Here is a 25,962-nt window from a genome sequence, read left to right on the forward strand (position 1 = left end):
CGCCTGCGATCGATCTGAGCTTAGTTTCGCCGGAGGATCGGTCACTGCTACGTGAATTTTGACGGAGAAGAGAAGATGAAGATATTTGTGAAAACTCTCAAGGGGACTCACTTCGCGATCGAAGTAAAACCTGAGGATTCGGTATGAGATGATCTGTAGATAGTTTTCTTACTCGTTAATTGAGACGGTTTAGTATTTGAATGTTTGATTTAGAGACTGCTAGAGATAATTGATATTAAGGAATTTGGAAAACTTTGTGTAGGGTTTTGTTTTGCGATCTCTTCATGTATATGAAGCTTCGAAGATTTTGGTGTATATTACATAGTTAATTAGCTGAGCTGAGTTTCGCTTACTTGCTTCCACGCTATTTTCTTTTTACATGTCTTATGTTTATATTAGTTTACTAGCTTTTTGGCTATTTTCTTCAACTTTTGCTGGTAAATTATTTTACGTTCAGGTTGCTGATGTGAAGAAGAACATAGAGACTGTGCAGGGAGCAGACGTTTATCCTGCTGCCAAACTCATGCTTATTCACCAAGGGAAAGTGCTTAAAGATGAGACCACCATTGAGGAGAACAAGGTTGCTGAGAACAGTTTTATTGTCATTATGATGGCCAAGGTTAGCTTAGATCTTAGGAAACAAGTTGTTCTATTTTAACTCTTTTGATGATACCTAATTTTGACTTATGTTCTCTGGTGGGCTAATGTAGAGTAAACCTGCCTCAGCTGGAGCGTCTAGTGCATCTGCTGCCACTTCAGTGCAGGTTAGTTGGTTATGCTGTTATAGCATATGCATCGTGCAACTTGTTTGTTTAATGGTCTAACTTTGGAATTGGTTTAGGCTAAGTCGTTGCCTACCTCATCAACTCAGCCTTCAGCTTCCCCTCAGCCTCCAGCTTCTGTAGCAATGTGAGTTTGATGGACTAGTAATTTCTGCTCGGAAATTTCTTACAATTTATCTGAAAACGCTATGTATATTCTAATCTAACTGCTATTTTCTCCTGCAGACCAGTTGCAACTGCACCAACACCTGCAGCTGCCACTGAAACGGTGGCTGCACCTGAATCTGTTTCTGCTACTCCACCAGCAAGCACTCCCGCACCCGAATCAACTCCTGCAGGGTTAGCATATTTACTGTATATATATACATGTAGTCCTTGGAGTGTTCTGCTTAGTTCAGATATTGGCTTACTCTTATTTTGTTTCATCTTCTTTTGATTAATATAGATCTCAGGGTGATGTGTACGGACAAGCAGCATCCAACCTGGCCGCTGGGAGTAATTTAGAGAGTACCATTCTGCAGATTCTGGACATGGGCGGAGGAGCCTGGGATCGGGACACTGTTGTCCGTGCACTCCGTGCTGCATTTAACAACCCTGAAAGAGCTGTGGAATATCTTTACTCTGTGAGTTCTATTTTGTTTTTTCTTCTTCTGAATCTGCTGTAGATGCTTTCTGAATTTGCTGTAGATGATGATGAGTCCTATGATCTTGGTCACAGGGTTTTAATCTTCGTCTTTGTCACTGTTATAGGCTATTGTTTTTAGTTACACTAAAGCGAGATAATAATTTATATATTTTAAACACTTGTGTTTATGGATTAGGGGATCCCCGAGCAAGCTGAAGTTCCACCAGTTGCTCGTGCCCCAGCAAGTAGTGGGCAGGCGGCAAATCCTCCAGCACAGACTCAGCAACCTGCAGCGGCACCTGCTACTGGTCCTAATGCAAATCCGTTAGATCTCTTCCCACAGGTAAATTAATTTAGAGATCAAAAGCATACTTTTGTTATTTTGATCATCATTGGGTATGTTGTACTAATCTACGTTTATCTTTGGCAGGGGTTGCCAAATGTTGGTGCAAACTCTGGTGGTGGAACACTTGACTTCCTGCGCAACAGCCAACAGGTATTAGCTGTTTTTTCGTTACACCTGCTTACGAAAAGAGTATATCAGACATCAATGTGTGATTACGAAAAGAGTATATCAGACATCAATGTGTGACTTGTTTGTTGTTATTTATATTTGTGTATAATTAGTTCCAAGCTCTGCGTGCAATGGTGCAAGCAAACCCTCAAGTTCTGCAGGTATGTTTATTCAATTCACAGAAGAACTAAAATAATTGCCAGGCTTTCACTGGGTATAATCATTTAATAGCTTTCCAAATGAATAATTTTGTCCATGTGTTTTATGCAGCCTATGCTTCAGGAACTGGGAAAGCAAAACCCAAACTTGATGCGATTGATTCAAGAACATCAAGCTGATTTCTTACGTTTAATCAATGAACCAGTTGAAGGAGGGGCGGAAGGGTATGTACAAAACCCTGGGAGGTTTTCAATTACTTAAACAATGATTATTCTCTTGGTTAATTTGTGCACTGTATTATTCAGGGCCAACCTCTTCGGCGAAGGAGTGCCACAACCACAGGCGATTCAAGTCACACCTGAGGAACGTGACGCAATTGAAAGGGTATGTTTCCTCTGGCTTTCTTCACGCTCTTACTGATTCATTAACTTGGTAAAACAAAACAAAACAAAAACTGCAGCTGGAAGCGATGGGATTTGAGAGAGCATTGGTGTTGGAAGTGTTCTTTGCGTGCAACAAGAACGAAGAGTTGGCTGCAAACTATCTTCTGGATCACATGCACGAGTTTGAGGAATAAGCTTCTTCAATAAAATTGCCTTTGTTCGTCTCTCTCGTTGTCTCTTGTCTCATTGGTTCATATTTTTACTTATATATTGTGGGGATGCCAAGTTCGAACTTCGTTACTCGTCCGTGGTCATGGATTCACTCAGTTGTCAGTTTAAAATGGAGTTTGTCTTCTCATGTGCTCTTTTTTATTGTCGTGGATCGTATGTAGTCGTTGCTGAATCTCTTCATGTTCCTGTTATTTTTTTTTTTTTTGGTCGAACTGGAGACAACATGTATTATACATGTATGTATAATAGTAAACGTAAAAACAAAACATGAAAACCTAAAATTGATTCACTGTAATGATATCCTAAAAGCCCCATTTTACAACTCTAATACTAGTAAGTGGCAACACTTCGTTTCACCTCTTCAAATGTAAGTTTTATCTCTATGTTAATCTCTTGAAATAAATACCATGATTAGGAGAAAAACATGATTAAATGTTTTGATTGTGGTCTCTAGTGGAAATAGGAGCAGATGATTATTTTTAAAATAATAATAAATGAAATTTACCGACAATCACGGGAAATCAGGGCCCATATAAATAATTCATTTCTTCACAAAATTAAAGTCTTTGACGGGTCAACACGTTCGACACTTGTCGCACTTTCATTGGGCCTTACCTCTTTACTCTCTCCAAAACTCAAAGCCCATCTTCTTCCCACTTTTCCCCCTTATTTCTTCTCGCTGCCCATCATATCGCGTCTCGTGCTTCGGATTCCACAAACCCTAATTCCAAAACTCCCCCCCCCCTCGGTAAGCTCCTCCAGATCTGACCTTGCTTCGCGCATAGCTCTCTCTGTTGCTCCTTGTTGTTATCGTTTCGTTTACTCTGTTGTTGGTTTTCTTGTCTATGCTTGTTTTTTATTTCGAGATCTGGCCATTTTCGCGAATGATTTCCATCGATTTTAGTGTTTATCTCGCTAGATTTTGTCTATGTTGACCTCTGCTGTTCGTTTCATCTTCGATTTGTTAGTATTGATGATGGATCTGTACGAATATGCTTTTAGTAGGTTTGAGGTTTGAACAGATATGACGATGAACTCGAGAGATTTGGAAAATAGTGATTATATATAATTATAATCTATCCGGTACAAACCGGTTCTAACTAGACCAAGTCTAATGTGTAAACCACATTCTCATATCTAGTATATGCCTTGGATTGATTTTGATTTTAGCTTTTAGTTACAGTGATGTTCATGAAGTTTGAAAAGATTTTTTTTTGTTTTTATAAAACAGGATCTGTAGCAAGAGTGTGATTAAGAAACGATGTCGTCTACTCGTGAAGAGAATGTGTACTTAGCCAAGTTAGCCGAGCAAGCTGAACGTTACGAGGAGATGGTTGAGTTCATGGAGAAAGTTGCCAAGACTGTTGACACCGAGGAGCTTACTGTCGAAGAGAGGAACCTCTTGTCCGTTGCTTACAAGAACGTGATTGGTGCTAGGAGAGCTTCCTGGAGGATCATTTCTTCCATTGAACAGAAGGAAGAAAGCAGAGGGAACGAGGATCACGTTTCGCTCATCAAGGACTACAGAGGGAAGATTGAAACCGAGCTTGGGAAGATCTGTGATGGGATTCTGAACCTTTTGGATTCTCACCTTGTTCCCGCTGCGTCTTTGGCTGAGTCCAAAGTGTTTTACCTCAAGATGAAGGGAGATTACCATAGGTACCTTGCTGAGTTTAAGACTGGTGCTGAGAGGAAGGATGCTGCTGAGAGTACTCTCTTGGCTTACAAGTCTGCTCAGGTAAAAGGGGTTTATCTTGAGACTAGTAAAGGAGTTAGTTATCTTGATGAATGCTTTATGGTTTGTTTCTTTCTTCTTCTTGATGTAGGATATTGCACTTGCTGATTTACCTCCTACTCATCCGATTAGATTGGGACTTGCTCTCAACTTCTCTGTCTTCTACTATGAGATTCTCAACTCACCTGATCGCGCTTGCAGTCTCGCCAAACAGGTTTGTGTTTTGTCTTGGATATCTTTTATGTGCTGAATAATATTATTCACTCGATTGCTTTTACAGGCTTTTGATGAAGCAATCTCTGAGCTGGACACATTAGGAGAAGAATCATACAAAGACAGTACACTGATAATGCAACTTCTCCGTGATAATCTGACCCTCTGGACTTCTGACCTCAATGTACACTTCTATCTCCCTCCTCAACACTTACCCACACAATCTAAAGCATCTTTATATGTACTGAGTAAATTTTTTACTAAATGCTCATTAATTACTCCTTTTACAGGATGAGGTGGGTGGTGATGAGATCAAGGAGGCGTCAAAAGACGAGCCCGAAGAAGGAAAACAAGCGTAGACGTTGAAGTGACCTCAGTAAGGGAGCGAGCAAGACATTTCTAAGTATGTATGGTCTGGATTTGGCTTTAGTTTCTGAAAACATTATGATTTGAGGTTTGTAGAAGCAGAGAGAAGGTCATGATTTGGTTTTCTTCTTTGTAAACTCTGAACTCTGTTCTTTTTTTATGGGGTTTTTAAGCTGTTGAGTCTTTCGTTGGTTTTACTTTTGTTAGTATTATTTAGGAAGTGTAACCCATCTTTAAGAGTATCTTGCCAACAAAATCAAACACCCAACTCCTGCCAGAAAAATTGTGTTAAAAAGTTTTTTGCCCAAGTTTTTAATCCTCTTTCAATCATGTTTCCCATATAAATTTAGTATTGGATGATGTCTATTCTAAGTCGCAGAAATAAAATCTGAATTAGTATATCTTGTTCTGCTGTAAATTTTGTTACAACTAGGAACAAAAATCAATGTCTTAAGCACGTATTTATGGAATAATAATTAAACCACATATAAACACATCGCTATTATTACCACCACCCCTCTCGAATCCCACCGACTGCTTAGGTTTTTCCGCTTGCCTCTGTTCATTCATTCATCTCTCTTCTCTTTCAAATTGTTTCACCGACTTCACCAACATTTTATATGTTTTTACTATATATTATTGATTTTGAAGTTCAAAAAGCTTTGATAAGACAAATGAGAAAGAAGCATTTGGATTTTGTTGTTGGTTGCCTTTGCTTTTTTCTCTTCCATGAAAACAATCTATTTCCTGTTTTCTTCTTCTCTTCCCGCTGTTCTTTCTCTTCTTGATATTCTTTTGTCGTCATATGTTTCTTGTCTTCTTCTAACTTCACATCCTTCAGAACACCACAAAACATCCCTTAATACAAGCAAGTAATCAAGTGGGTAATCACTTGTAAAAGTTTATTTATTAAGGGAAAAAAATTGAATGAGATGGTTCAACCAGTCAGAATATCCTTGATATATCGCTTGTGAATTGTGGAAGATTATAGATGCAAACATGTGAACATATATACTTAGCCTTTTCAATATGGAATACACAACAACAGAGTGGTCCAATAAAATAATTACAACATCAAAGTTGGATTATCGTACTTTTTTCTATAATTGATACTCTCACATAGTGTGCTTCGTTTTCATAATATATCATGAAAGTATCTAAATCATAACAAGGATACAATATTGTATGAATATTACTATACCATGAAAGAAAATTGTAATATATAGAAGAAACATACAAAACCTGCAGTCTTTTCATTGTCTTTACTAACACTTAAAAGAAAAAAAATATTGAATGTGTAAACATCAAGTTGTTTAATCCAATCAAATGTATTTTTCCATATTTTATTATAGGTTAAAATTAATACTGAATGTGTAAACATCAAGTTATGAAAGAAACAAGGCAAGATCAAGAATTTTTTATTGTTGGTAAAATGTAAAATCAAAGAGTTAACGCAAAGTTTGTATACATACCTCATGTTGAGCTTTCACTTCATGTGCAAACTCGACCTGCGAATCATCAGCTTTCATCGGTGTTGGCGTCTTCACCAGACCAACATTTACCGGTGCACTCTGCACACCCACATCTCCTTTCATCCCAACAACTTTCTTTTCTGCTCAAAAACACCCCAAACTCTTAAACCCACAACACAAAACCGCCTTTATGATAGTATTTTAGCAAAGATGATAATAAGTGACCTTGAATAAGAACACGATCGGTTGATACATGGTCCTCTTGAATGATTCTAACGTTAGGATTTCTCGTTCTTGAATTGTTGAGATTGTGATTAGAGGGAAAAATCATGAGTGGACTAGACTTGTTGGATACGTCTCTGAAAGATCTTGAATTTAGAGTTTTAGAAGACAAACACTCCAAAGGAACTTCACCAGACAAAGGATTGCAAATATACTTCTCTGCTTCGTTCCATTTCGAGTTTAACTCAATACCTTCTGGTTTTAACCAATCTTGATTCTTCTTGTACATTGTTTTTGCTTGCAATGCTATAGGGAAAAGAACAAGACAAAACAAATAAAAGCGTGTTCTCTATTTTTGTCCATGACATAGCTTTCTCCTTTACAACGCTTGAATTTGAGAGTCATTAAAAAGCTTACCCTTGAGTGCACTAGTGAATGAATAATTTGATGGGTCAATCTCATCTGTCCAAAAAAACTTCAAATATTCAGGACATTCTTCTAAGAAAACATTATCAGAAAGATTTAGAAAGATGTGTTATTGATTTTGCCTGTGAGGGAGTAGCCAGGAGAAGAGGCAGTACTACAGATGGTGAAGGTTGTTCTAGAAGACTTGTGATCTTCTCGGGAGGACACTGAAAACCTTCTAGAACTATGGTTTTCTCGAGTAAAATGACCTTTTCGACTCCATCCTTGTAGGTTAAACTCAAGCTCTTTGCCACGCAAAGCCATTGAAAAAGGAACAATGTTTATAACCAAAGAGCAAAGGTAACAGGTAGGAGGTAATATGTACCTTGAAATTTAAAGGGATTACAGATCTTCACATAAAATATGAATATTTAATATAATTTCTCATAAAGTTTTGGAATATATTATATGTTGAATTATAATTGGACACATAACATATATTGAAAACATCTTATATAAATTTTTCTTTCTTTTTGTCCTTTGCTTTTGGGGGTAATCTATATATGGGAAACAAATTCTCTTGGCATGTTCCACTTTTTCTTCTTAGTTTTCTAATCTTTTTAGTTCTTTTTTTCCTTTTCTTGTCTTAATTTGTATAGTGACAGTTCAAAATATTGGAATTGATTAGTAATACAAGATTGATTGATTTAACATGTCTGGCTATCTCTCTCTCTCTCTCTCTGCATATCAAAACTGACTGAAACATATGAGTTGCGTATAAGAACATTAACAATTTACTTGTGTGAAAGATCGCAAGTCTTATATTCTTTCTCAAGAAAAAAAAAATATATATCAAATTTAATACATCCCTAGGCATAATTAGATATTTTATAGAAGATTAATATTTAAATGTTTAGACAGGCATATCGTTTAAACAAAGTCGGGCTTGTCAACATTGTTTTGAAACATTTCATTTGAGCCTCCAAATTTTGTGGGGTCTACATTTTTCAAAAAGTTAATATGTATATGTATATGTAGTTTTTGTATATAATAACATAAAATATTAAATATCAAAAGTACATTTTAGTTTATGAAAATTATTATAACTATTGGATGAATTTTATATCGGTAGATTGAGATTTGAATACATTTTATACTATGAAAACTATGTTTTAAAAAATTGTAAACATAACAACAAATAGTTCTGTTTCAAATAGGGATCCCAAAAATTCTAGACCGGATTAGTCAAAAAAAAAAAAAAAATTCTAGACCGGACGCAGCGTTTGAGCTAACTTTTTAAATAACGTTTTAAAATATTATTTCGTTTGTGACTGATTGATTGCACAAACGGACGTCTACACCGACTTTTATCCCAAATTGTAGATAGCTTGAAAGCATGGAGGATGCTATTGCTGTTGTAATTTAATTAAATATATACATGGATCTGTGAATATTCTTGACCATATACTACTATTTATGAGCTATAGTATTGACTCGAAAGTTATGGCAGAGTCTAGTCACTTGTTCAGGTATATGTTTGAGATTGATATAATTATGTATTCACTTATTCATGGTCTTAATAAATAGAAATGTGATAAATCGGGTTAGTTTGATTACTGTGACTTCTTTTTTTTTTTGCTAAACTAACTGTAACTTTTTTTTTTTGGAACACAAAACTAACTGTAACTAAACAAAGGACTGTTAAAGAAAAAAATCAAACAAAGGATTCTTAGCACTGGTTCGGTTTTCATAATGTAAAGTGCTTTGAATCCATGTAATTGTTCAATAGCACTCACAGGCCTAGCCGTGATCTCACAAGTTTTTTCTAAGCCCGGGTTGAACATCGTTAAAAAGGTTTTTGTAAGCCCAAGTTTTCGGAACCTAGGAAATTGCTTCTTTTTTCTTCGCTGGTTTTATAAGTGCCGTTAAGCAAAAGAGTTCCAGAGAAACAACAAAACTAACTCAAAAAGGAATAAAATGAAAACAACAGCAACAACAATAAGAGAGGAAAAGGACGGTGTAAAGGGTAGAAAAAGAGGAGCGAAGAATCACTTCCAACCCACGTCCTGTACGCAACCGTAGCACCCACCAAGCTTAACGCATACAAGCTCTTTGTGCTTCCGATTCCAGCCTACTCCGCAACCAACGAGGACCACCCAATGCTACATACGATTGAATACGATGATCCCTAGTGACACTTACTGCAATCTCTTCTGCCACTATATTCCTTGCACTTTCAACATGTTCTAAGGAACATGAATACAGCGATGGAAGTGATAGAGAGATCTTTTGTATGAAAGACCCAAACCAAGGAAATTGAGCTAGGAAATTGCTAAGGACCAAGAAATCTATTTAAAAAGCTCGTAGAGCGTATATAATATGTTTTCTTTTTCATATATCCCATATAAGTTGTATGTATTATCCATCACTAGCTCAGAGGTCAAAAGATTTTGAATTTAAAAATAGTTAGAAGGACTATATTTTACCCATTTAGAGTAATTAGCGGGCATATATCGCCCCCCCCCCCCCCCTAATCAATCAACCAAACACTACAATTATTAGAATGAGACTTTAATTAAAATTACATTTGAGCAAAACACAGAAAAATCAACTAAAGGCAATTATATTTATAGGGGTCAACATAGGAACTGATGTATACTGGTTAGATTATTATTTGTATGTGAGTGATCTTTTTAGATTACTAGTTCCAAGATATTGGATGCTTCATGACTGCGAAACTAATCAATCTCAATTGAAATGATTAGTAAACTAAAAAAATACTACAAAGTCGAAACTGGTTCTCGGTGCGTTGCACTGGACAGGTGTTTAATTACGGACACTTTCTTTTGAATCATCCAAGACCAAGATACGGGTTAATGATTCTTAATTGTGTTTAAGTTATTTGTTAGTTAATCATATATTTAATGTGGTAAACTTGTTATGGATGAGTTTTAAACTTTTAATAAGTACAGTATATTAACTAAGGAGACAAGATAACGAAGCTTGTCTAGATTATGCCAAACAGTAACCCTTAGCCATGCGGATTTCACGTGCGGCATGCTCTACATGCTTCTTTTATTTTATTTTTAGCTTTGTTATATTGCTCCGAAATTAGAAATAATTGGATGCAAACAACTACCAAGACAACAACAAGTTCAAAGACTTATTCGTATTGTTCGAATATCATGCCTTTCAGTATGAGAGTACATTGACGATCATGCACGTGAATTCAATCTATGTTTACAGTAAACGCATGCTATCCTTGGTAAAAAAAGATGAAATAATAACGTGGCAAATAGCATCAAAGAAAAAACGCAGAGAGAGGAGAGAGAAACATTTTTCTCTCTTTAGTCTTTCCCATCCGCCGCCAAATCCTAAAAGTCTCCGCCGTGCGCCACCGTTCCAAAGGAACTGACGGTTCGCCGTTGATTCCCTCCCCTGTCTGTTTGTTGTCGCCTCAATCATTCCTACTGACTCTATCAACCGTCGTCATCTCCTCCTTATCGTGTTGTCTCTGGATCTCTGCTCTTCGACAGATATAACCGGAAGTGGAGGTGCATATCTCTCTTCTCTGGAGCACAGACGAGGCGGTGACAGATTGAGAACCTCAGTGACCTTGCTTTCTCTCTTCTTAGAGACAGTCAGCGTCAGATCTGTGTAGATCTAGAACTCCAAGACTCGGCGACTTCTGAAGCGTTGCTACCTTCCTTTCACCTTCGTTCTTGCCTCCTGACGTCTCAAGACGGTGATGATTCAAGGATTGTAGAGCCTCTCCTCAGGGATTCTGTTTCTTTGAGAAAGGCGGAGCGGTGGTTCTCCGCTGAGAGCCTCTCACTTTACCTCTCGCATCTACAACCATGGTAATCATCTGTAATGGCTTTCATCTCTGTTTTATGCTTCTAGTGGTTGTACTCTAGATTTCTTTGAGGACAGAACCATGGTACTCCCTTGATATCATGATGTTAGAGATGGAGCTGTCTCCTAGATGTGTCTGTTTTTGAGGAGTCTTTGGACTTCTCCTGTTCGTCAACTCCTTCTTCATGCTCCGGGTTGTGTTGCTTCTAGGCTGCTCAGATGTTGGTGCTATCTTGGGTCGTGTGGCCGGTTTTGGGAACTAATCTACCGCCTGCGTTTGACTATGAAAACGTGTTTCATTGTCAGCAATGACATCTCTGCTTGCTTAGGAGTGATTTACCCGTGTAGCTGTTTGGTCGGATTTCAACGAACCCCACCTCAGCTAGCACCGGAGTGGTAGGCCAGACCTTCAGTCGTCGCAGCTGGAGAGAACCTCTGGGTTTGGCATCGACAAATCAGATATGTTCAGTCTTCTCCTCCATCCATGGTTGCTCCAAGGTTTAGGAAGGCATGTACGGGAACATATGCAGTTGCTAGAGGTTAAATTGTAGCTCTAGGGTCTGTTAGTTTACAGATGAAACTTAGTAGTTTTGTGATTCAATGAGTTTTTTTATCTTTTTGCGACTCCTTGAATCGGAAATGCTTTTGAGCAGATCAGATTATAAGATCAATGTAATCATACTTTCATTATGTTTAATGATATTTACATCTTTAGCAAAAAAAAAAAACGTGGCAAATAGCAATGATTGACGAAACTTTAAACTTTCGTAGTTGTTTTTCTTCTTTTAGTTTCCTTGAAAAAATATGCATTGTTGGGATCTTTGTTATAATAAATAAGTTTTGACTACTCAGCTATGTGTGTTCAAAAAAAAAAAAGAGACTACTCAGCTATGTAACAAATGTACTGAAGTACGCATGTATATGTAACAACATTTAGAAGATCAAAGTGTTCTGTTTTGGAACATGGCATAGCCGAAAATCGAGATATAATGTGTAGAGGGGACACACAAAACAACTTCCAAGAATTAAGGCACTAATACAATTTGCAGTTTGGTATTTGAGCAGTAATTAAAGTAAAGTTAATTAAAAAGAGCTGTATTAATCAATACAATAAGAGAGGTTGAGTTATATTATGTGAATGGTTCAGTGGGAGCTGAATGAAGCAGGCCAGGTTCAAGTTACGGCTGATTTGGTGGTGAACACGAGAAAAGACATGTGGGATTGTGTTTTGGCCTTGTGATTAATTAAAACGTTTGTCTAAGCTAACAAGTCACAAATTTCAGGTAGCTTGTTCCAGTGGAAAACAATTAATTGAGCTTAGGAAGTTTCGTATATGATGTTTATCTTGAGCTACACTACTAAAAAGAAAATTACTATAAGAAGTTTCCATTATAGATGTGTCGTTACTCTAAGAAGCTAGACACTGAAAATTAATATATGTACTAATTACATGTATATACACAAACTGGATAAATTAACTAAAATTACATATGAAAGTAGTTGTATTTTGTTTTGCGAGTAAAAACGACTCAAAGCATCCCTATTTTTGTGGGATATGTTCATCTCATTTGAAGCAAAATGGCTATACTTATATTGAAACAGTCAATGTGTTGATAAAACTAAGAATTTACAAGTATCAACTAGTATGTTATCTTTTTTTTTTGTGCACAACTAGTATGTTATCTTTGATGTACTTTTTTGACATAATCTTTGATGTACTATACATATACCCCAAAGGGATAGTCTATTCAAAAGAGACTATGAATACTTTACATGAGCTATATAGATTTACAGATTTTAAGAAAATATACACTATTATTTATTGATATTTTTATTTTTTTATCACATTATTGTATTGCGTATAAAAGAATAAGGTATGCAACCAAATGGCCGACCAATGCATCTTGGTTGGTGTATTTTCACATTGTTATGTAAAATTTGGTGACGTGACTCAACCATAAGATATTAAGAATATTTTTCTGATGGATATCTACTCGTTTATTTTAAAATAAAACTTACAATGCAGACAAAAACTTATATCCCTATAAAAACTCACGCGAACGAGTATCTTCCTCATCAAATCACTTAACCTTCTAAAGCTCTACTCTCTCTTCACAAAAAAATCACAGTCTATATCTATCTCTACGTAAAAAAGAATCTAAACAAGTTCTTTCAAGGGATTCATCGAACAAAATCTCACGTATTTTTCGTATTAATCACTCTTTTGTCAACCGGAAATGGAGAGCATCATGAACTTGAAGAGAAAGGAGAAGAAATCACAAAGTAGAAGACTTGGGAAGTATCTTAAAGAACAGAAAGGAAGGATTTACATCATTAGAAGATGTGTAATGATGCTCCTTTGTTCACGTGATTGATTTATTTATTCATATGTACGTGTATATATGCATGTTTGAGTGTTCAGAGATCAGGGGAAAGCATACGTATACACGTATAAGTGTTTGTGCCCTAATGCGAAATTTTGTAAATGAAAAAGTTACTTGTTACTACAAACATGATTGATTGTTTCATCATTATCGAATCTTTTTGAAGCATAAAACAGAGATTTCTTAGTCCTAACCAGGCTCTATGTGCATATAGTTAATACGGGCTATATCTTTCTCAAAAAAGAAAATACGGGCTATATGAAGTTTTGAAGTTCACTCATAGCAACTATATATATTCGTATATAATTTATACATTTCAAAGGAAAGAAGATGACTTCATGTATCTCATAATACATGAAATACTGTATATTGACAAAAGAGCGGCCATTGCATTTCATAATATTATGTATTTTTCTAGGTATGGGGAATAAGATAATAGTAGTATAGTATGATTCTTATGTTGGGAACAGTGTCACAACGTTTAGTTTTTTTTTTTTTGAGAAAGGTTGTATAGTTCACTAATCAAGTTGCAATATTGATACTCTATGTAATTTTGCCTATTGAATTAGATCGATGAAACCTAGTTGACAAAATATTTCAATTATCTTAACTTAATAAGATCACAAATAACAATACTTGGTTTCTAAAATAGTAGAGAAGTCTACTTAAAATATCTAAATTCATTTTATTTTGAAACACTTTTGAATTGTTTTCTCCACTATTTGAAAAAAGAACATATTTTCCAGTGCATCAAGTTCACCAAAATCTACTGCTCTGTTACATTCTCTGCCTAAGCTTTTCGATTCACCATCTCCAAACATCTTTGATGTATTAGGCTTCTATTTGAGCGGGTGCAGGCAAAGGTTTCTCTAAAGAACATTGATCAGCTTTCATGGAACTGAAAAGTTGTAGAACATCTGCATTCCGACGGATATAACTGGGACATAGAGACATCAGATCCTGAGCTTCACTATGCCTTGCAGACTTCAACATAGCTTCAAATACACGCAGAACCATTAAGTTGGATGGAAACTTCTTAGAAGTCAAAGCCTTGAGGAAAGCGAAAGCTTCTGCTCCTGTTCCACTATTAGCTAAGTAATCTAAGAACGGGTCAACGAATGGAGGGAAACCGTGATTTCTCATCAGAGGTAGAAGACTCAAAGCTTCTTCAAACCCACCATCTCTTGCTACTTTCTTCATCAATAGATTCCTCACCATGATTTTGTAAGTACTGTGCCAAGGCTTCAACTGGTTCTGTTTCACTAGCTCGGTGAAAAGCTTGTATACATCTCTTGCCTGAAAACTGTTGCAATATGCAAGTACCAGCTTCTCAAATGCATAACCTGCGTAAGAGACTCCCTCTTTGCCAATCATCTTCTTGAAACACACTGAAGCTTCCTCTAGATCTTTGGCATCACAATGCCCTTCAACTAAAGATGCCATGGCTTTGTCATCCAGATGATCTCCAGAGGCTTCCATGAAATCCACAAGTTCATTGGCTTCATCTTTCTTTCCCTTACGGCTAAGTCCCGACGCAATCACACTCTGCAGATCACCGCTAGGAATATAACCGCCTTCTTTCATGGCCTTCAACACCTCATTGCTCTGCTCAAACCTATCAACGCTTCTCAAAGACTTGAGCACACTCTGCAGCATCTGATCCGTCATAGCATTGCCATTTCCTGTATAAGCTTTAACAGTTGTTGAAAACAAATCCATGTCAAGTTTCTTAGTAGTGACAATCTTCTTGAGAAGTAAACAGCAGCAGTGCCCTGTGGGTGTGTTGCTCTTGCTCCCCGCCATTGCAAACTCGAACAACTCCACAGCTTCTCTAATCATTCTAGTCTGACAGAACCTTGCCGAAACCCTAACATAAGTCTCCATCTCCATCTCGTAACCAACACTCCTCATTTCTTCAATAAGGTTCTGAAACCTATCAAGAAACTTCTCTTTTCCCAAAACCCTAGCCATAGCGTTATAAGTCTTCTCATCATGCTTAAAACAACCAGACTCATCTACCCACCGAAAGAACAGCAACGCCTTCCTCGGCTCCACGTCGAGTTTCTCCACTACCATCTTCACCAGATCACCGTTAAACTCAAGTCTCAAATCCCTAAGCTGTTTCTCCAGATCAGCATTCCACTGATCCTTCATCACAATCTTACAAACTCTATTGCAAACCTTATCCACAGAGTTATCCATAGAACCGGAAGCGAAAAGCTCCTTGAGTTTATTCAAATCACCTTCAAGTCCATCTTCCTGAAACTTGTCACCCACTCTGTCCCTAACGTTAGCTGACACACCATGCCCTTTCTTCTTCATGTCATCAACCAAGCTCCAGAACTCATCAACGAGTCCATTAACACCGAGAATACGCAGCATCGTGTTGTAACTCTTGGATGAAAGTTTCTTAGGGGAAGCTTCTAAAACCCAATGGAAAAACCTCTGTGCAACATCAGGGGTTGATTCAAGAGACCTTAGGGATTTCAAAGCTAAGTCATGGCTAATCACAACACCGTTCGAGATAAGCTCTTTGTTGATCTCGTCTGTGATACTCAGTCTAGTGAAAACATCAATCACAAAAGCCTCAGAGGAAGGCGGTTTAGATGAAAAGGTTCGGTTAACAGAGCTAAAGGAATAAAGAGAGTGGCTTTGTTGCAGAGGTGTAAAGGGGGAACGTTCCTGGAGAGATCGGGTCGAATTGGAGGTGATTACCTGGAAACGGGAGCGATGATAGAGATATGGAGGAGAAGAAGAAGAAGAAGAAGAACGGTAACTCCGTAAGAGAATCAAACGCCATTGATTCCTCATCCTTTACTTGCTCAGATTGAAATGAGTTGAGCAGCGATGGCGAACGAATAGGTTAAAGGGTTTAACAAAGGTTTTTATTTTCTAATTTCGCTTTTCAGACTAGAAACCTCTGACTCACTCCGAAGGTTCTACTAAGATTTTCTGGTGTTTAATAGATTCAGTTTATCCCACAACTTTCGATTTTAGCTACGACTTTCTCAATTTGATTGATAATTACCAACACTATCAACTACACCATCTCACTCTTTTTCACTGATTAACAATATACCATGTACGGCCATGCCTTTGAATTTTATGAGTTATATACTGTGATTCTACCATGATTTCACATTATTTTATTTGTGTTATATATTTCTTGATTCCTCCGTGTTTCTTATAATGATTTCACATTAGAAAAACTGAGATTTTATTAATTATTTGAAAAGATTACATAACCATACAAAAAGGAAATAACATCAGAAGAGCACAGGAATGAGAATCACTACCCCTTCCCAAATTTATTAAATAACTCCAAGAGAGGAATTAGATTAGAACGGAAAATGAAAAAAAAAAGTTGTTCAGGTGTTCTTGTTCATGCCGGTTTTGTCCTTCACCCCATCAGTAGCTCCTTGTGCCTTCTCCTTCATCTGTTGCCCAGCCTATGAATTACATTGATGGTTAGGACCGTATATATGTATGTGTATGTTTAAGTACTACTCTGTCAAAGTGAACCTGTTGCATGGAATCTTGAGCTGAAGCAGCAGCATCTTTGGCCTTGTCCATCATACCACTTGCCTTCTCCTGTGTAACAAGTTAACAGTATATAACAACATTTTAGCCAAATTAGTTTAGTTTAACAAAACTCGTTCAGAAAAAGGAAGGAAATAGGTTTTAATTCGTATGCATTTGCTTATATATATACAGGTCTTCTGACAGATATCATAAGTAAACAATGGATCATAAGCTAACTATGAAAGATTGAGTGCAAGATCTAAAAGAAAGAGAGAGAGACCTTAGTCTGGCCAGTGGCTTGACCGGCTTGGTAGCTTATGTTTTGCTTGTTGTCTGCCATTTTCTTTCTCCCTCGTTTCTTGCTTGAACTTGTTTTGAAACTTTGATTGGTTGGTTGTTTGTATGTTGATGATGAAATTTGTTAGTTTCGGGTTGTTATTTATAACTAGAAGGGACGTGCTTGTATGCTCCACGTGTCGAGGACACGAGGATGGTTCGAGAACGCTGCTACGTCGGTAGGTGGTGCATCCACGTGTAAGTTAACCGTTTGTCCAGGACATAAAAGGCTTCTTGCATAGTAGTAGTACGTGGTTTTCTCGATCTCTGATCCGAACACGACATGGGTTTTTACTTTTATTGTATTGGAGGAACGAATACTTCTTTTTGTTGCCAAAAAATACGATTTAAAAGTTTGATAAATAACATCGTTAAACTTTTTATGCACGCTTAGTTTCATGTGGCCGCTTCGGATGGTTTCTTTAGCTACGCCCTCGAAAATATTTGGTGGAAGAGCGATCTTTGGTGACTCATAAGTAATTGAAATGGGAGAGTGATCTAAAAATAGCGTTTAAAGAGCCTGAGATGTACAACATTCGTGAGATCAACATCAGGTTCAACAATAACAACATCTCTCACAGAGCAGTGGGCACTTGTTTTAATGAAACAGTTGAGAGGAAGCTAACCTTGAAGATAAGGTGAAGTAAGAACAGGAACATAAGGCAAGTCTTTATAAGGAACTCACTTTTGTTATGATGCAAAGTAATGATTCGTTTCACTCAATCGTGGACAAACGGCAAACAAAGTGCTTGTAAGAAAAGGCGCAAATCATAATAGTCTTTCATATATTAAAACCCAAACTTATAAAGTACGAAACACACAACACACATGCTTGTGAAGGAGAGAGAACCTCAACTTCACAAGTCCTTATTCATTACTAATAAGAAAAGATGCATAAAACAGAAAACTCATAAATAGTTCTGCTAGATTCCCTCGTCCTTCTCGTCCTCGCTGCTGCAGCTATTGTTGCTGCTCCACTCACACTTCAAGGTAGATCTAGGCGATCCACAGTACTTGCCAAACTTCTCAAACGTCTGATACATCACCGTCCCACTCTCTTCTCCTAGAGACTCAAATGTCCTCTCTCTGCACCCATAATCTTCCAGGTCTACACTGATCTCAGGCTTGTACGCGTTCGCTCCAACGCTCGAGTGCACGGCGACGGAGAATTGCTTCGGCTCAAAGCAAGACAGAACCCTTGTCACCAGCTGGCTCAGGTCGAGTGTGCTGAAGTCGTAACCCACAGCTTCGAAGCTAGCGTAGCTAAACCCATCCTCAGGGGTCACATGGATAGTGGAGATTGCATCTCCTTCAATGGAGTTCATAGAGTAGCCACATGGCTCGAACTCAAAGTCGCAGATCTGGGACTTGGGGAGGATCTTTCTGATTCCAGAGTTGTCAGTCATCGATCCATTCTCGCCGGTTTCATTCTTGTAGAAGACAGAGGCTTTCTCCCTGTCTAGACCAGTCATGCACATCTCGAGCGTGTAGACATTGTTGTTGCAGTTGCTGGAGGTCTCGGCAGAGGCAGCATAGACATGCCATTTCTTAGTCTCATCATCATTACCCATCAAGTAGGCAACGCTGTTCAAACCCAGCTTAGAGAAGTGACCATCAAGAACAGAGACTTCTTCAGAGAAGCTCCGGTGAGGAAAAGGCTGGCCGCCGGGGCAGAGGAAGGAGCCACGAGTGTACTTGACAGATTTGACACTCAGAGAGAGCTCACCGGCCAGCTTAAGAAGAGGCGGGATAGAGAGGAGGAGCTTGGTGGTACCACAAGTCTTGATGATGACTTTGTAAGGGTAGACGAAGAAGCTGGACTCAGAGAGGACGTAAGAGTCCAAATGATCGTTGGAGAGAGAAGAAACGATCTCGCAAGCAGCAGGAGTGAGTATTTCATCAAGCTGGGATCTGGTCAGAGCACGGAGACCAAGTCCCTTGGAGTCTTGGAAGAAGCTAGGCTCAAAGAAAGAGACCTCGAGCCGCTTCTCGTAACCTTCGAAACCAATTGCAGATAAGGCCATGATGCCTTGTTGTGTGAACAAGTAGTAGTAGTAGTAGGAGGAGGAGAGGACGATTGGAGTAGGGAACCAGCAGAAACGGAGCTTGGAAGAAAGTAAATTATAAACTGGAAATTATAAAAAGCTATAACTATAGTAGGAGACTCGGTGCACGCTACAAGTCAGGATGGCCTCTTAGCGCACTGCAAATGAAAGACAAAAAAAAACATTGTTAAGAAATTGTCATGAAGGGAGAGAGTAGTAATAAAGTGATTGGGAAGGAGGTTACGTTGGAGTAGACAGAAGATTTGAATTTCTTGATTCCACCGTTTGGGCGAACGTCTTCAATGCTGTAACCGAGGGGAGCTTCGTAACATAAGGAACTACTACTAGTGCTAGACTTCTTTTTACCACCTTTTGACTCCATCATAATCTCATTCACGCGTTCTGCAATTACAAGAACAAACCATACGATTAGGTAAGGAGGAACCAAGAGATTCAGTGTTCGAACCCATACTGTTCTGTAGTTACAAGAGAACAAAACTATATATGGTCAAGGTAAAAGGAAGAACCAAGTTCAACAAAGAACCTATATATGTTCAAAGTTCTTTCAAATTCAACAACAGGTCTAGCTCAAATAAACGTAATCAGATGAGACACATGATTAATTTGTTTCATTAATTAGATCTAGAACTATGAGTTTGAGATTACAGCTGGACCTTAAACCGGATTGTTATCTATATATTATGATTCATAACATATAATCGAATATCAACATCGCTGCTCCGAATGAATCTCTCATACAATAACCAACAATATCTGTGTAAATCAAGGGAAATCGAAGGTCAGACGTTAGAGATGCTTCTTACATATTGTATGAATTTAAGATCTAGACCACGAATTATGAATCCTTTCTTTCCAGATACCAACGAAACCTTCAAACCTGAAAGTCAAAAACATACGCGGATTCTTCGTTAAGATAACGATTGCGTAAGAGATATAACAAAGATGATCTACAAAGAGAGATTGAGAAATTAAGAGATCTATTAAATTAAAAGAAAATAAACAAAAGCTTACAAGTTCCAGATAATTTGAAGAGAAAACCCTAATTAGAGAAAGTAAGGACACTGCTTTTTATAGCAACGGCCTGCCCTAAAGATTTGATTTACGTTTTTACCCTTTTTAACCTCTTATAACAAAGGTTTCCGCGTTACAAATGCGTAACGCTCTCTCCTCAACCGTTCATTTTTGTTTTGTTTTCTCAACAATTTGCCGTTTTACCAAATTACATATAAACCCTTTTTAATATGTGGAAACGATATTCTTGACCACAGATAAATTTAAGCAACAAATCTTTAAAAAAATAAACATTTATAGTATTTAATTCTTTTTCCAGCTGCCACTAGCAAATTATTTAATTCTAAAATTGTTTCGAATATCTATTTTTGACATTATCTTCGGCCTAGAATGACAACATTACTAGATTACGCTAAAGCCAGAGAAATATAAACCAATAAATTGACGACACGTGTTAAGATACGTGCACCGTTTGAGCGGATAACTCGAGGTAAGCCGTCACGTAACGTAGGCCCAGAGAATCAAATTATATATTTCCTATTCTCAAAGGCTTTCCGCTAGATGACAAACACGGCCCCCTCCGTGACTCCCTCCTGACACATGAGTCATGAGCCCCATTTGTCAACAATAACGTAAATAAATTATGTAAAAGTTAGTCCAATCAACATTTTACTTTTATGAAAGTTATTTTTTCCATACTTTTATGAAAGTTATTATTCTACTCAAAACGTTAAATGATTATTTCTTTTAAATTAGATTTTGCAACAAACACACATTTTTATTCCTTTTGTAAGCAAAAGATTTAAAACACACCTTTCATATTAATAATAATGAGATTTTATACAAAGCACAAGTCAGTATATCTATTCTACTCAAAACGTTAAATGACTATTTCTTTTAAATGAGATTTTGCAACAAACACACATTTTTATTCCTTTTGTAAGCAAGAGATTTAAAACATACCTTTCACATTAATAATAACGAGATTTTTTTAATACAAAGCACAAGTCAGTATATCTATCTACACAAAGCTGGGGCATATATACCTTCTTCTTTCCCAGAAGTTGCTAACAAGATTCCCACCCAACTTGACCAAAATGATGATAGAAAGAATACATTCCAACAAGATAAAGATAAGAGATGATTAAAGAATTCGAATCCCAGTCGCATGTGTACATGTTATTAGCCTAACCCGTTTTCTTATGGTTGAACAGGTTTGGCAATAGTCTTCTCATAGTCCACTTTCAGTTCTTCCAAACGCTTTGATACCTGAGGATGAACATAGAATTTTAACACACCTTAAGTTGTTAATTAACTTGAGAAAGCTCAGAGATTTACCAAACAGAATTAACAACATAAATGCATACTCCATTTATTCACCAGAAGATAAGATAAAGTTATCCATTAAGTTAATCATGTACAACGAGAAGACAATAGAGTAAGCTTTCACTCTTCGAAAGAGAAAGAGAGAACCTTAATGGGGTAGGCCAATGGAAGCAAGGTATCCGGATTCATTGCATCTTCAGGGAAAGTTTTCAGAGCATGTATCAGTTTCTCAAACGGTAACTTTACCTGCAGAAATAATTAATATGGGATACAGTTAAGAGAAAAGAAAAAAAAAGGAAGCTCTGTTAACTTGCAGCTCGTAAATAAAACTTTACTCACCAGCTCATCTTGGCAATACTTCAACAAAGCTAAGCCCACTTTGAACACAATTTTAACTCCCTTAAGAAACAATTGACCAAAGAAAATAAAAGAATAAGACTTGGATCACTCCAGCAAAATGTGTTTCAAAGATGTGAAAAAATAGTTTTACCTCAGAGAGAAACACATCCCATATCCGAAGAGCCAAAGGGAAAGGAAATGAATAAGAGAAGACGGTGATGAACCACTGACTTGCATACATACTCGGATTGATCATCTCTTGGGTAAAATGTTCTCCCAGCTTTGGAATTAGCTCCTTTACCAAGCTTTCTAACTGAAACAGGTATTGCTGTACAAGAGGAAGCCCTGCCTACATTACACCACACAACCAACGGCTCTTAGATTTTCGAATACCATTTACTTATGTAAGGTTTTCAAGTTAATAAAAAAAAAAAAATAGATGCAAAGTTGACACTAAGACATCAACTATTTTCAAAAATCACGATAGGAAAGAAGTAAGATCAATATAATGGCTTCATAGTAAATAATGATTAATTCTCACCATAATCGTTATAAGCACAAACAAAACCCTCAGAGTTTTCATAAGAAAAAAATTGTCACAAACTTGTAATTCTAAACTATCAAAAGACTTACATGATACAATCCTTCCATTGGAGCATGAACAGCTCCTTTGAGTAATGCAACTAATAACCAGAAGGCATCTTCTTCGCTCATATAGAGAAGCAACAGACCGGCTATAAAACCCATCCCCTGCAAGTTATCAGAAGAACCATGAATCTTAGTACCATACTAATGAGAAAACAATAAACAAGTGATATATATATATATATATAGGAGGATAGACCTGAACATATCCAACATCTCTGTCATAAACAGAGTAGGCCTTAAGGACATTGTAGAGGGATCTTTGTCCAGGTCCATGTCGCTTCTGAAAGAAAACATGGGATGGGAAAGTACGAGATATGTCTCGGATGATATCAAGTTCTGATGCCGATGTCTCATAAATCACCAATTGCTGCACAGTAAAATTTGTTAAAGAGTATATGACTGACTCATAAGAAGAGGAAACAAAGTAAGGAAATAAAAGTGACCTCATAAACACCAGGATTCATAAGCAAAAGGTCACGGCTACCAGAGATTAACTGCCAAACAAGACCTCTTAAACAATCAGGGATGCCTTTACGTATACGCCTTTTGACAACATTAGGTTTCCTTCTAACGTAATGCTTCCAGTCACTGCCTCCAACCCCAATCATCTTCCTCCATTTCCTCACCTTTCTCTCCTCTCTGTAACCAACAAGAAGAAGAACACACACTACTATTATTCTTATATCTTGAAAGTTGTTTCATTCCTTAGGAAATATATATACCTGTCATGGTCAGTGGATGATGCAGTTGTTCTAGCCTTGCTGAAACGATCAGGAGAAATGGCATGTTCTTGCTTGAGGAACCCGAATCTATCCAGCGGAGTGGCTGTTCCCGACTCGGTGTCATTGTCTGTTCTTCTTTTACTCATTCTACTAATATGAAGACACTCTTAACAAGACTGTGATCAGGCTGGATAATATTTCGCAACCATAAGAAATTCATTAACAGTTTAATATTCCAACAAAAAAAAAACACAAAGACATTGACTAAGGAACTTGGGAGAAGCAAATAGAATCCATGGATGAACATCAGCTCTTACTTCCAAAACGAAAACGACCCCATAACACTCACCAACGTTTGGTCGGATCAAAAGATTGGTACCCAAATCCTCCTCGATCCTTCCAATGAAGTAAGTCGAATCATCTATTTTGAAATTCGAGACGGTATTGAAGACGATATTGAAAAAGAGAGAGAGAAATACAACGCTCGAGGAATCACATCAGGAACTCATACAGTCAAATACCAATCCGTTGAAGTTTTCCTCCGATCGGAGAAAATGTTGTGAGCCAAAAAAAAAAAAAAAGAAGAGAAAAGAACAGTGCAACACGCATGAAACGACGCCGTTGAGAATCTTAATTAAATCCTCTTTATTTGATCTAAGTGATAAAATATCTTTGATGATCTGGCGCCAACTTGCTAAGCTTCCTTGACAACTAATGTAAATTTTTATTTGATTAGTTGAATACCGTTGCTTGCTTTCTACATCTTTACCAATTGAAGAGACAGATTATGATGGAAGATCCCTTGCTTTCACTAACCAAAATTGAAATCGCTTCATAACAACATCACGCAGCCTCTATACGATATTGTGAAGACATTACATTATATATCTTAATACAAGAATCAGTGGAAGAAAGCAATCAAGTAGAAGAATGATCGTGTTGTTGTGACACATTGCTTGCGAAAGAAGGTGCAAGATTATTAGCACAAACAAAATCATCATTCAGATCAGCACCAAAGCGAGTTATATATATATAGATACAGTAGGTGCTTGATTTAAAACAATCTCATACAAAGAGATTCATAATTAAGAACGTTAAGCCGATAAAAAAGAAAAAAGAGATGTTAGCTACCTAACTTAAGAAGGACTAGGGTCATAGATAGTTCTCTCTCTCACGGGATGGTCCTTAATTAACTCACACATCCTTTTCTTTTCCCTTCTGCTCTGCAATATACTGGTGAACTCTTCGAGATTTAGCTCTCATTCCCTCTATCATCTCCTCTGTCTCATCCACTATCTTTTTCCGCAGGTATACCTCCATGTATTTAAACCAGTCTCCTAGTGTCATCTTCTCTAAATCTACCTTCTCTACATTCCTGGATTCTTCTTCTTCTTCATCACACCCACCATCTGATGTATCTGGTAAGTTCTCTTCCTCTCCATCTTCTTTAACACTACAGTTCAGATCCTCTTCTCCTAATGAGCTCTTCCCTGACTCAACCTCAACCTTCTTGGACGTCTGATCATCTTTATCACTCGTGTCAGTAACATCCTCCTTCTCATTTTCCTTATCTTCTTCAACATCCTCTTCTCCTAATGTGCTCTTTCTTGACTCAATCTCGACCCTCTTAGGTGCCTCATCTTCTTTATCACTAGGTTCACTAACACCTCTTTCATCTTCCTTATCTCCTTCAACACTCTTATTTGTAGCTTCCATCTCTTCAACAACGCTCTTCTGCTCCACTTTCTTCTTCTTAGCACGGGCTTGGCTCAAGACCATATCCAAGTCCAGATAAGAATCTCCACCAACCTCTTTCCTCTTGCTCCTCGTAGCCCTTGAAGGTATTCTCATCTCCTCTAAACTAGTATCCTCCTCACTTTTTGCATTCCCAATCTTTCTGCTGCTCCTTGTCACTCTCTTCATCGCTGACATCTCCACTCCCTTTGGTGTATCCTCCTCAACTTCCAATTTGATTGAATTCAAAACATCCTCAGCGTTCTTCCTACCTCCACGAGCCCTAGACTTTCCCTTCTTCTCCACTGGAACAGATTCTTCCGCCTCCTTCGTAGCCCTAGTTGTTCTCTTCGGCGGTTCAGGTTCCTCTTGCCTCGCAGATCTACCCTTACGCGTTGGTTTCTCCTGAACCGGATCCGGATCCGCAACAGGAAGGCGCCTTGTATTCCTTCTCGGCCTCGGGGGTAGCTTAGGCTCCTCCTCCTCCTGAACATCAGTCTCGAAGCTCACTACAATGGAAGTATACTCACCGAGCTTGATTTCGTCTCCCTGGCGGAGAGTAACGGGAGTGTCTGCGTCGAGAGATTCCGAGTTGAGTGTGGTGCCGTTGGAAGATCCAAGGTCGTGGATTATCCAGTTCTCCGAATCGGAGACGATTCGGATGTGTTTGGTGGAGATTCCGGCGTCTTTGATGGCGATTTCGTTGCCGCGAACGACCCGCCCGATCCGGATAGTGGATCCGGGTTTGTACTCGAGAGTTTCGCCTTCTCTTGGGCCCTTGACGAACGCGAGCTTCAGCGGTGGCGGAGACATCGTGTCTGGAGAGTAAAGAGCGTCTTCTCTAAGAAGGAATATTCGGAGGGAATTTGAATAGTTTCGGATTGTCAAAATCGAAAGAAACGGTGCTGAGAT

General features: G+C 37.9%; 9 protein-coding genes across 10 annotated transcripts; 3 read left to right on the top strand and 6 right to left on the bottom strand.

Moving 5' to 3' along the window:
• The first annotated feature begins 1 nt into the window (after nucleotide 1).
• On the top strand, nucleotides 2–2,885 carry LOC108862966 (ubiquitin receptor RAD23c). The gene is made up of 12 exons (XM_018637241.2): nucleotides 2–141; nucleotides 458–619; nucleotides 711–764; nucleotides 842–909; nucleotides 1,008–1,121; nucleotides 1,228–1,405; nucleotides 1,604–1,750; nucleotides 1,838–1,903; nucleotides 2,035–2,082; nucleotides 2,192–2,304; nucleotides 2,386–2,464; nucleotides 2,541–2,885. Exons 1-12 carry the CDS (start codon nucleotides 76–78, stop codon nucleotides 2,655–2,657), a joined length of 1,212 nt encoding a protein of 403 aa, XP_018492743.1. The 5' UTR covers nucleotides 2–75; the 3' UTR covers nucleotides 2,658–2,885.
• A 414-nt stretch (nucleotides 2,886–3,299) lies between these two features.
• On the top strand, nucleotides 3,300–5,191 carry LOC108863605 (14-3-3-like protein GF14 nu). The gene is made up of 5 exons (XM_018638085.2): nucleotides 3,300–3,442; nucleotides 3,926–4,432; nucleotides 4,521–4,643; nucleotides 4,710–4,826; nucleotides 4,933–5,191. Exons 2-5 carry the CDS (start codon nucleotides 3,956–3,958, stop codon nucleotides 4,999–5,001), a joined length of 786 nt encoding a protein of 261 aa, XP_018493587.1. The 5' UTR covers nucleotides 3,300–3,442; nucleotides 3,926–3,955; the 3' UTR covers nucleotides 5,002–5,191.
• A 199-nt stretch (nucleotides 5,192–5,390) lies between these two features.
• LOC108859812 (uncharacterized) lies at nucleotides 5,391–7,485 on the bottom strand. The gene is made up of 5 exons (XM_018633723.2): nucleotides 7,251–7,485; nucleotides 7,120–7,164; nucleotides 6,706–7,008; nucleotides 6,481–6,620; nucleotides 5,391–5,843 (listed from the first exon to the last, which is right to left on the bottom strand). Exons 1-5 carry the CDS (start codon nucleotides 7,429–7,431, stop codon nucleotides 5,661–5,663), a joined length of 852 nt encoding a protein of 283 aa, XP_018489225.2. The 5' UTR covers nucleotides 7,432–7,485; the 3' UTR covers nucleotides 5,391–5,660.
• Nucleotides 7,486–13,067: 5,582 nt separating this feature from the next.
• LOC108861058 (small polypeptide DEVIL 2) lies at nucleotides 13,068–13,456 on the top strand. The gene has a single exon (XM_018634886.2). The coding sequence runs from the start codon at nucleotides 13,200–13,202 to the stop codon at nucleotides 13,335–13,337; it is 138 nt and encodes a 45-aa protein (XP_018490388.1). The 5' UTR covers nucleotides 13,068–13,199; the 3' UTR covers nucleotides 13,338–13,456.
• Nucleotides 13,457–14,006: 550 nt separating this feature from the next.
• Nucleotides 14,007–16,210, bottom strand: LOC108857630 (pentatricopeptide repeat-containing protein At3g02490, mitochondrial). Its single transcript, XM_018631633.2, has one exon. The coding sequence runs from the start codon at nucleotides 16,155–16,157 to the stop codon at nucleotides 14,178–14,180; it is 1,980 nt and encodes a 659-aa protein (XP_018487135.1). The 5' UTR covers nucleotides 16,158–16,210; the 3' UTR covers nucleotides 14,007–14,177.
• Nucleotides 16,211–16,546: 336 nt separating this feature from the next.
• On the bottom strand, nucleotides 16,547–17,305 carry LOC108861795 (stress-induced protein KIN2). The gene is made up of 3 exons (XM_018635750.2): nucleotides 17,149–17,305; nucleotides 16,869–16,937; nucleotides 16,547–16,795 (listed from the first exon to the last, which is right to left on the bottom strand). The coding sequence occupies exons 1-3, from the start codon at nucleotides 17,206–17,208 to the stop codon at nucleotides 16,715–16,717; spliced, it is 210 nt and encodes a 69-aa protein (XP_018491252.2). The 5' UTR covers nucleotides 17,209–17,305; the 3' UTR covers nucleotides 16,547–16,714.
• Nucleotides 17,306–17,970: 665 nt separating this feature from the next.
• Nucleotides 17,971–19,383, bottom strand: LOC108861791 (S-adenosylmethionine decarboxylase proenzyme 3). Its single transcript, XM_056986268.1, has one exon. The coding sequence runs from the start codon at nucleotides 19,226–19,228 to the stop codon at nucleotides 18,128–18,130; it is 1,101 nt and encodes a 366-aa protein (XP_056842248.1). The 5' UTR covers nucleotides 19,229–19,383; the 3' UTR covers nucleotides 17,971–18,127.
• Nucleotides 19,384–21,230: 1,847 nt separating this feature from the next.
• LOC108861792 (uncharacterized) lies at nucleotides 21,231–23,891 on the bottom strand. Of its 2 annotated transcripts, XM_056986269.1 has the most exons (9): nucleotides 23,666–23,891; nucleotides 23,317–23,503; nucleotides 23,038–23,233; nucleotides 22,791–22,961; nucleotides 22,580–22,696; nucleotides 22,098–22,295; nucleotides 21,947–22,006; nucleotides 21,755–21,853; nucleotides 21,231–21,550 (listed from the first exon to the last, which is right to left on the bottom strand). In XM_056986269.1, the coding sequence occupies exons 2-9, from the start codon at nucleotides 23,460–23,462 to the stop codon at nucleotides 21,482–21,484; spliced, it is 1,056 nt and encodes a 351-aa protein (XP_056842249.1). In that variant the 5' UTR covers nucleotides 23,463–23,503; nucleotides 23,666–23,891; the 3' UTR covers nucleotides 21,231–21,481. The 2 variants fall into 2 exon arrangements, with proteins under 2 accessions (XP_056842249.1, XP_056842250.1); XM_056986270.1 differs by having other exon boundaries at nucleotides 23,317–23,891.
• Nucleotides 23,892–24,322: 431 nt separating this feature from the next.
• Nucleotides 24,323–25,921, bottom strand: LOC108857208 (FHA domain-containing protein At4g14490). The gene has a single exon (XM_018631161.2). It carries the CDS (start codon nucleotides 25,861–25,863, stop codon nucleotides 24,511–24,513), a length of 1,353 nt encoding a protein of 450 aa, XP_018486663.2. The 5' UTR covers nucleotides 25,864–25,921; the 3' UTR covers nucleotides 24,323–24,510.
• Between the last annotated feature and the right edge of the window lie 41 nt (nucleotides 25,922–25,962).

This window comes from Raphanus sativus, chromosome 5, assembly GCF_000801105.2.
Source record: "Raphanus sativus cultivar WK10039 chromosome 5, ASM80110v3, whole genome shotgun sequence".
NCBI classification, from domain to species: domain Eukaryota; kingdom Viridiplantae; phylum Streptophyta; class Magnoliopsida; order Brassicales; family Brassicaceae; genus Raphanus; species Raphanus sativus.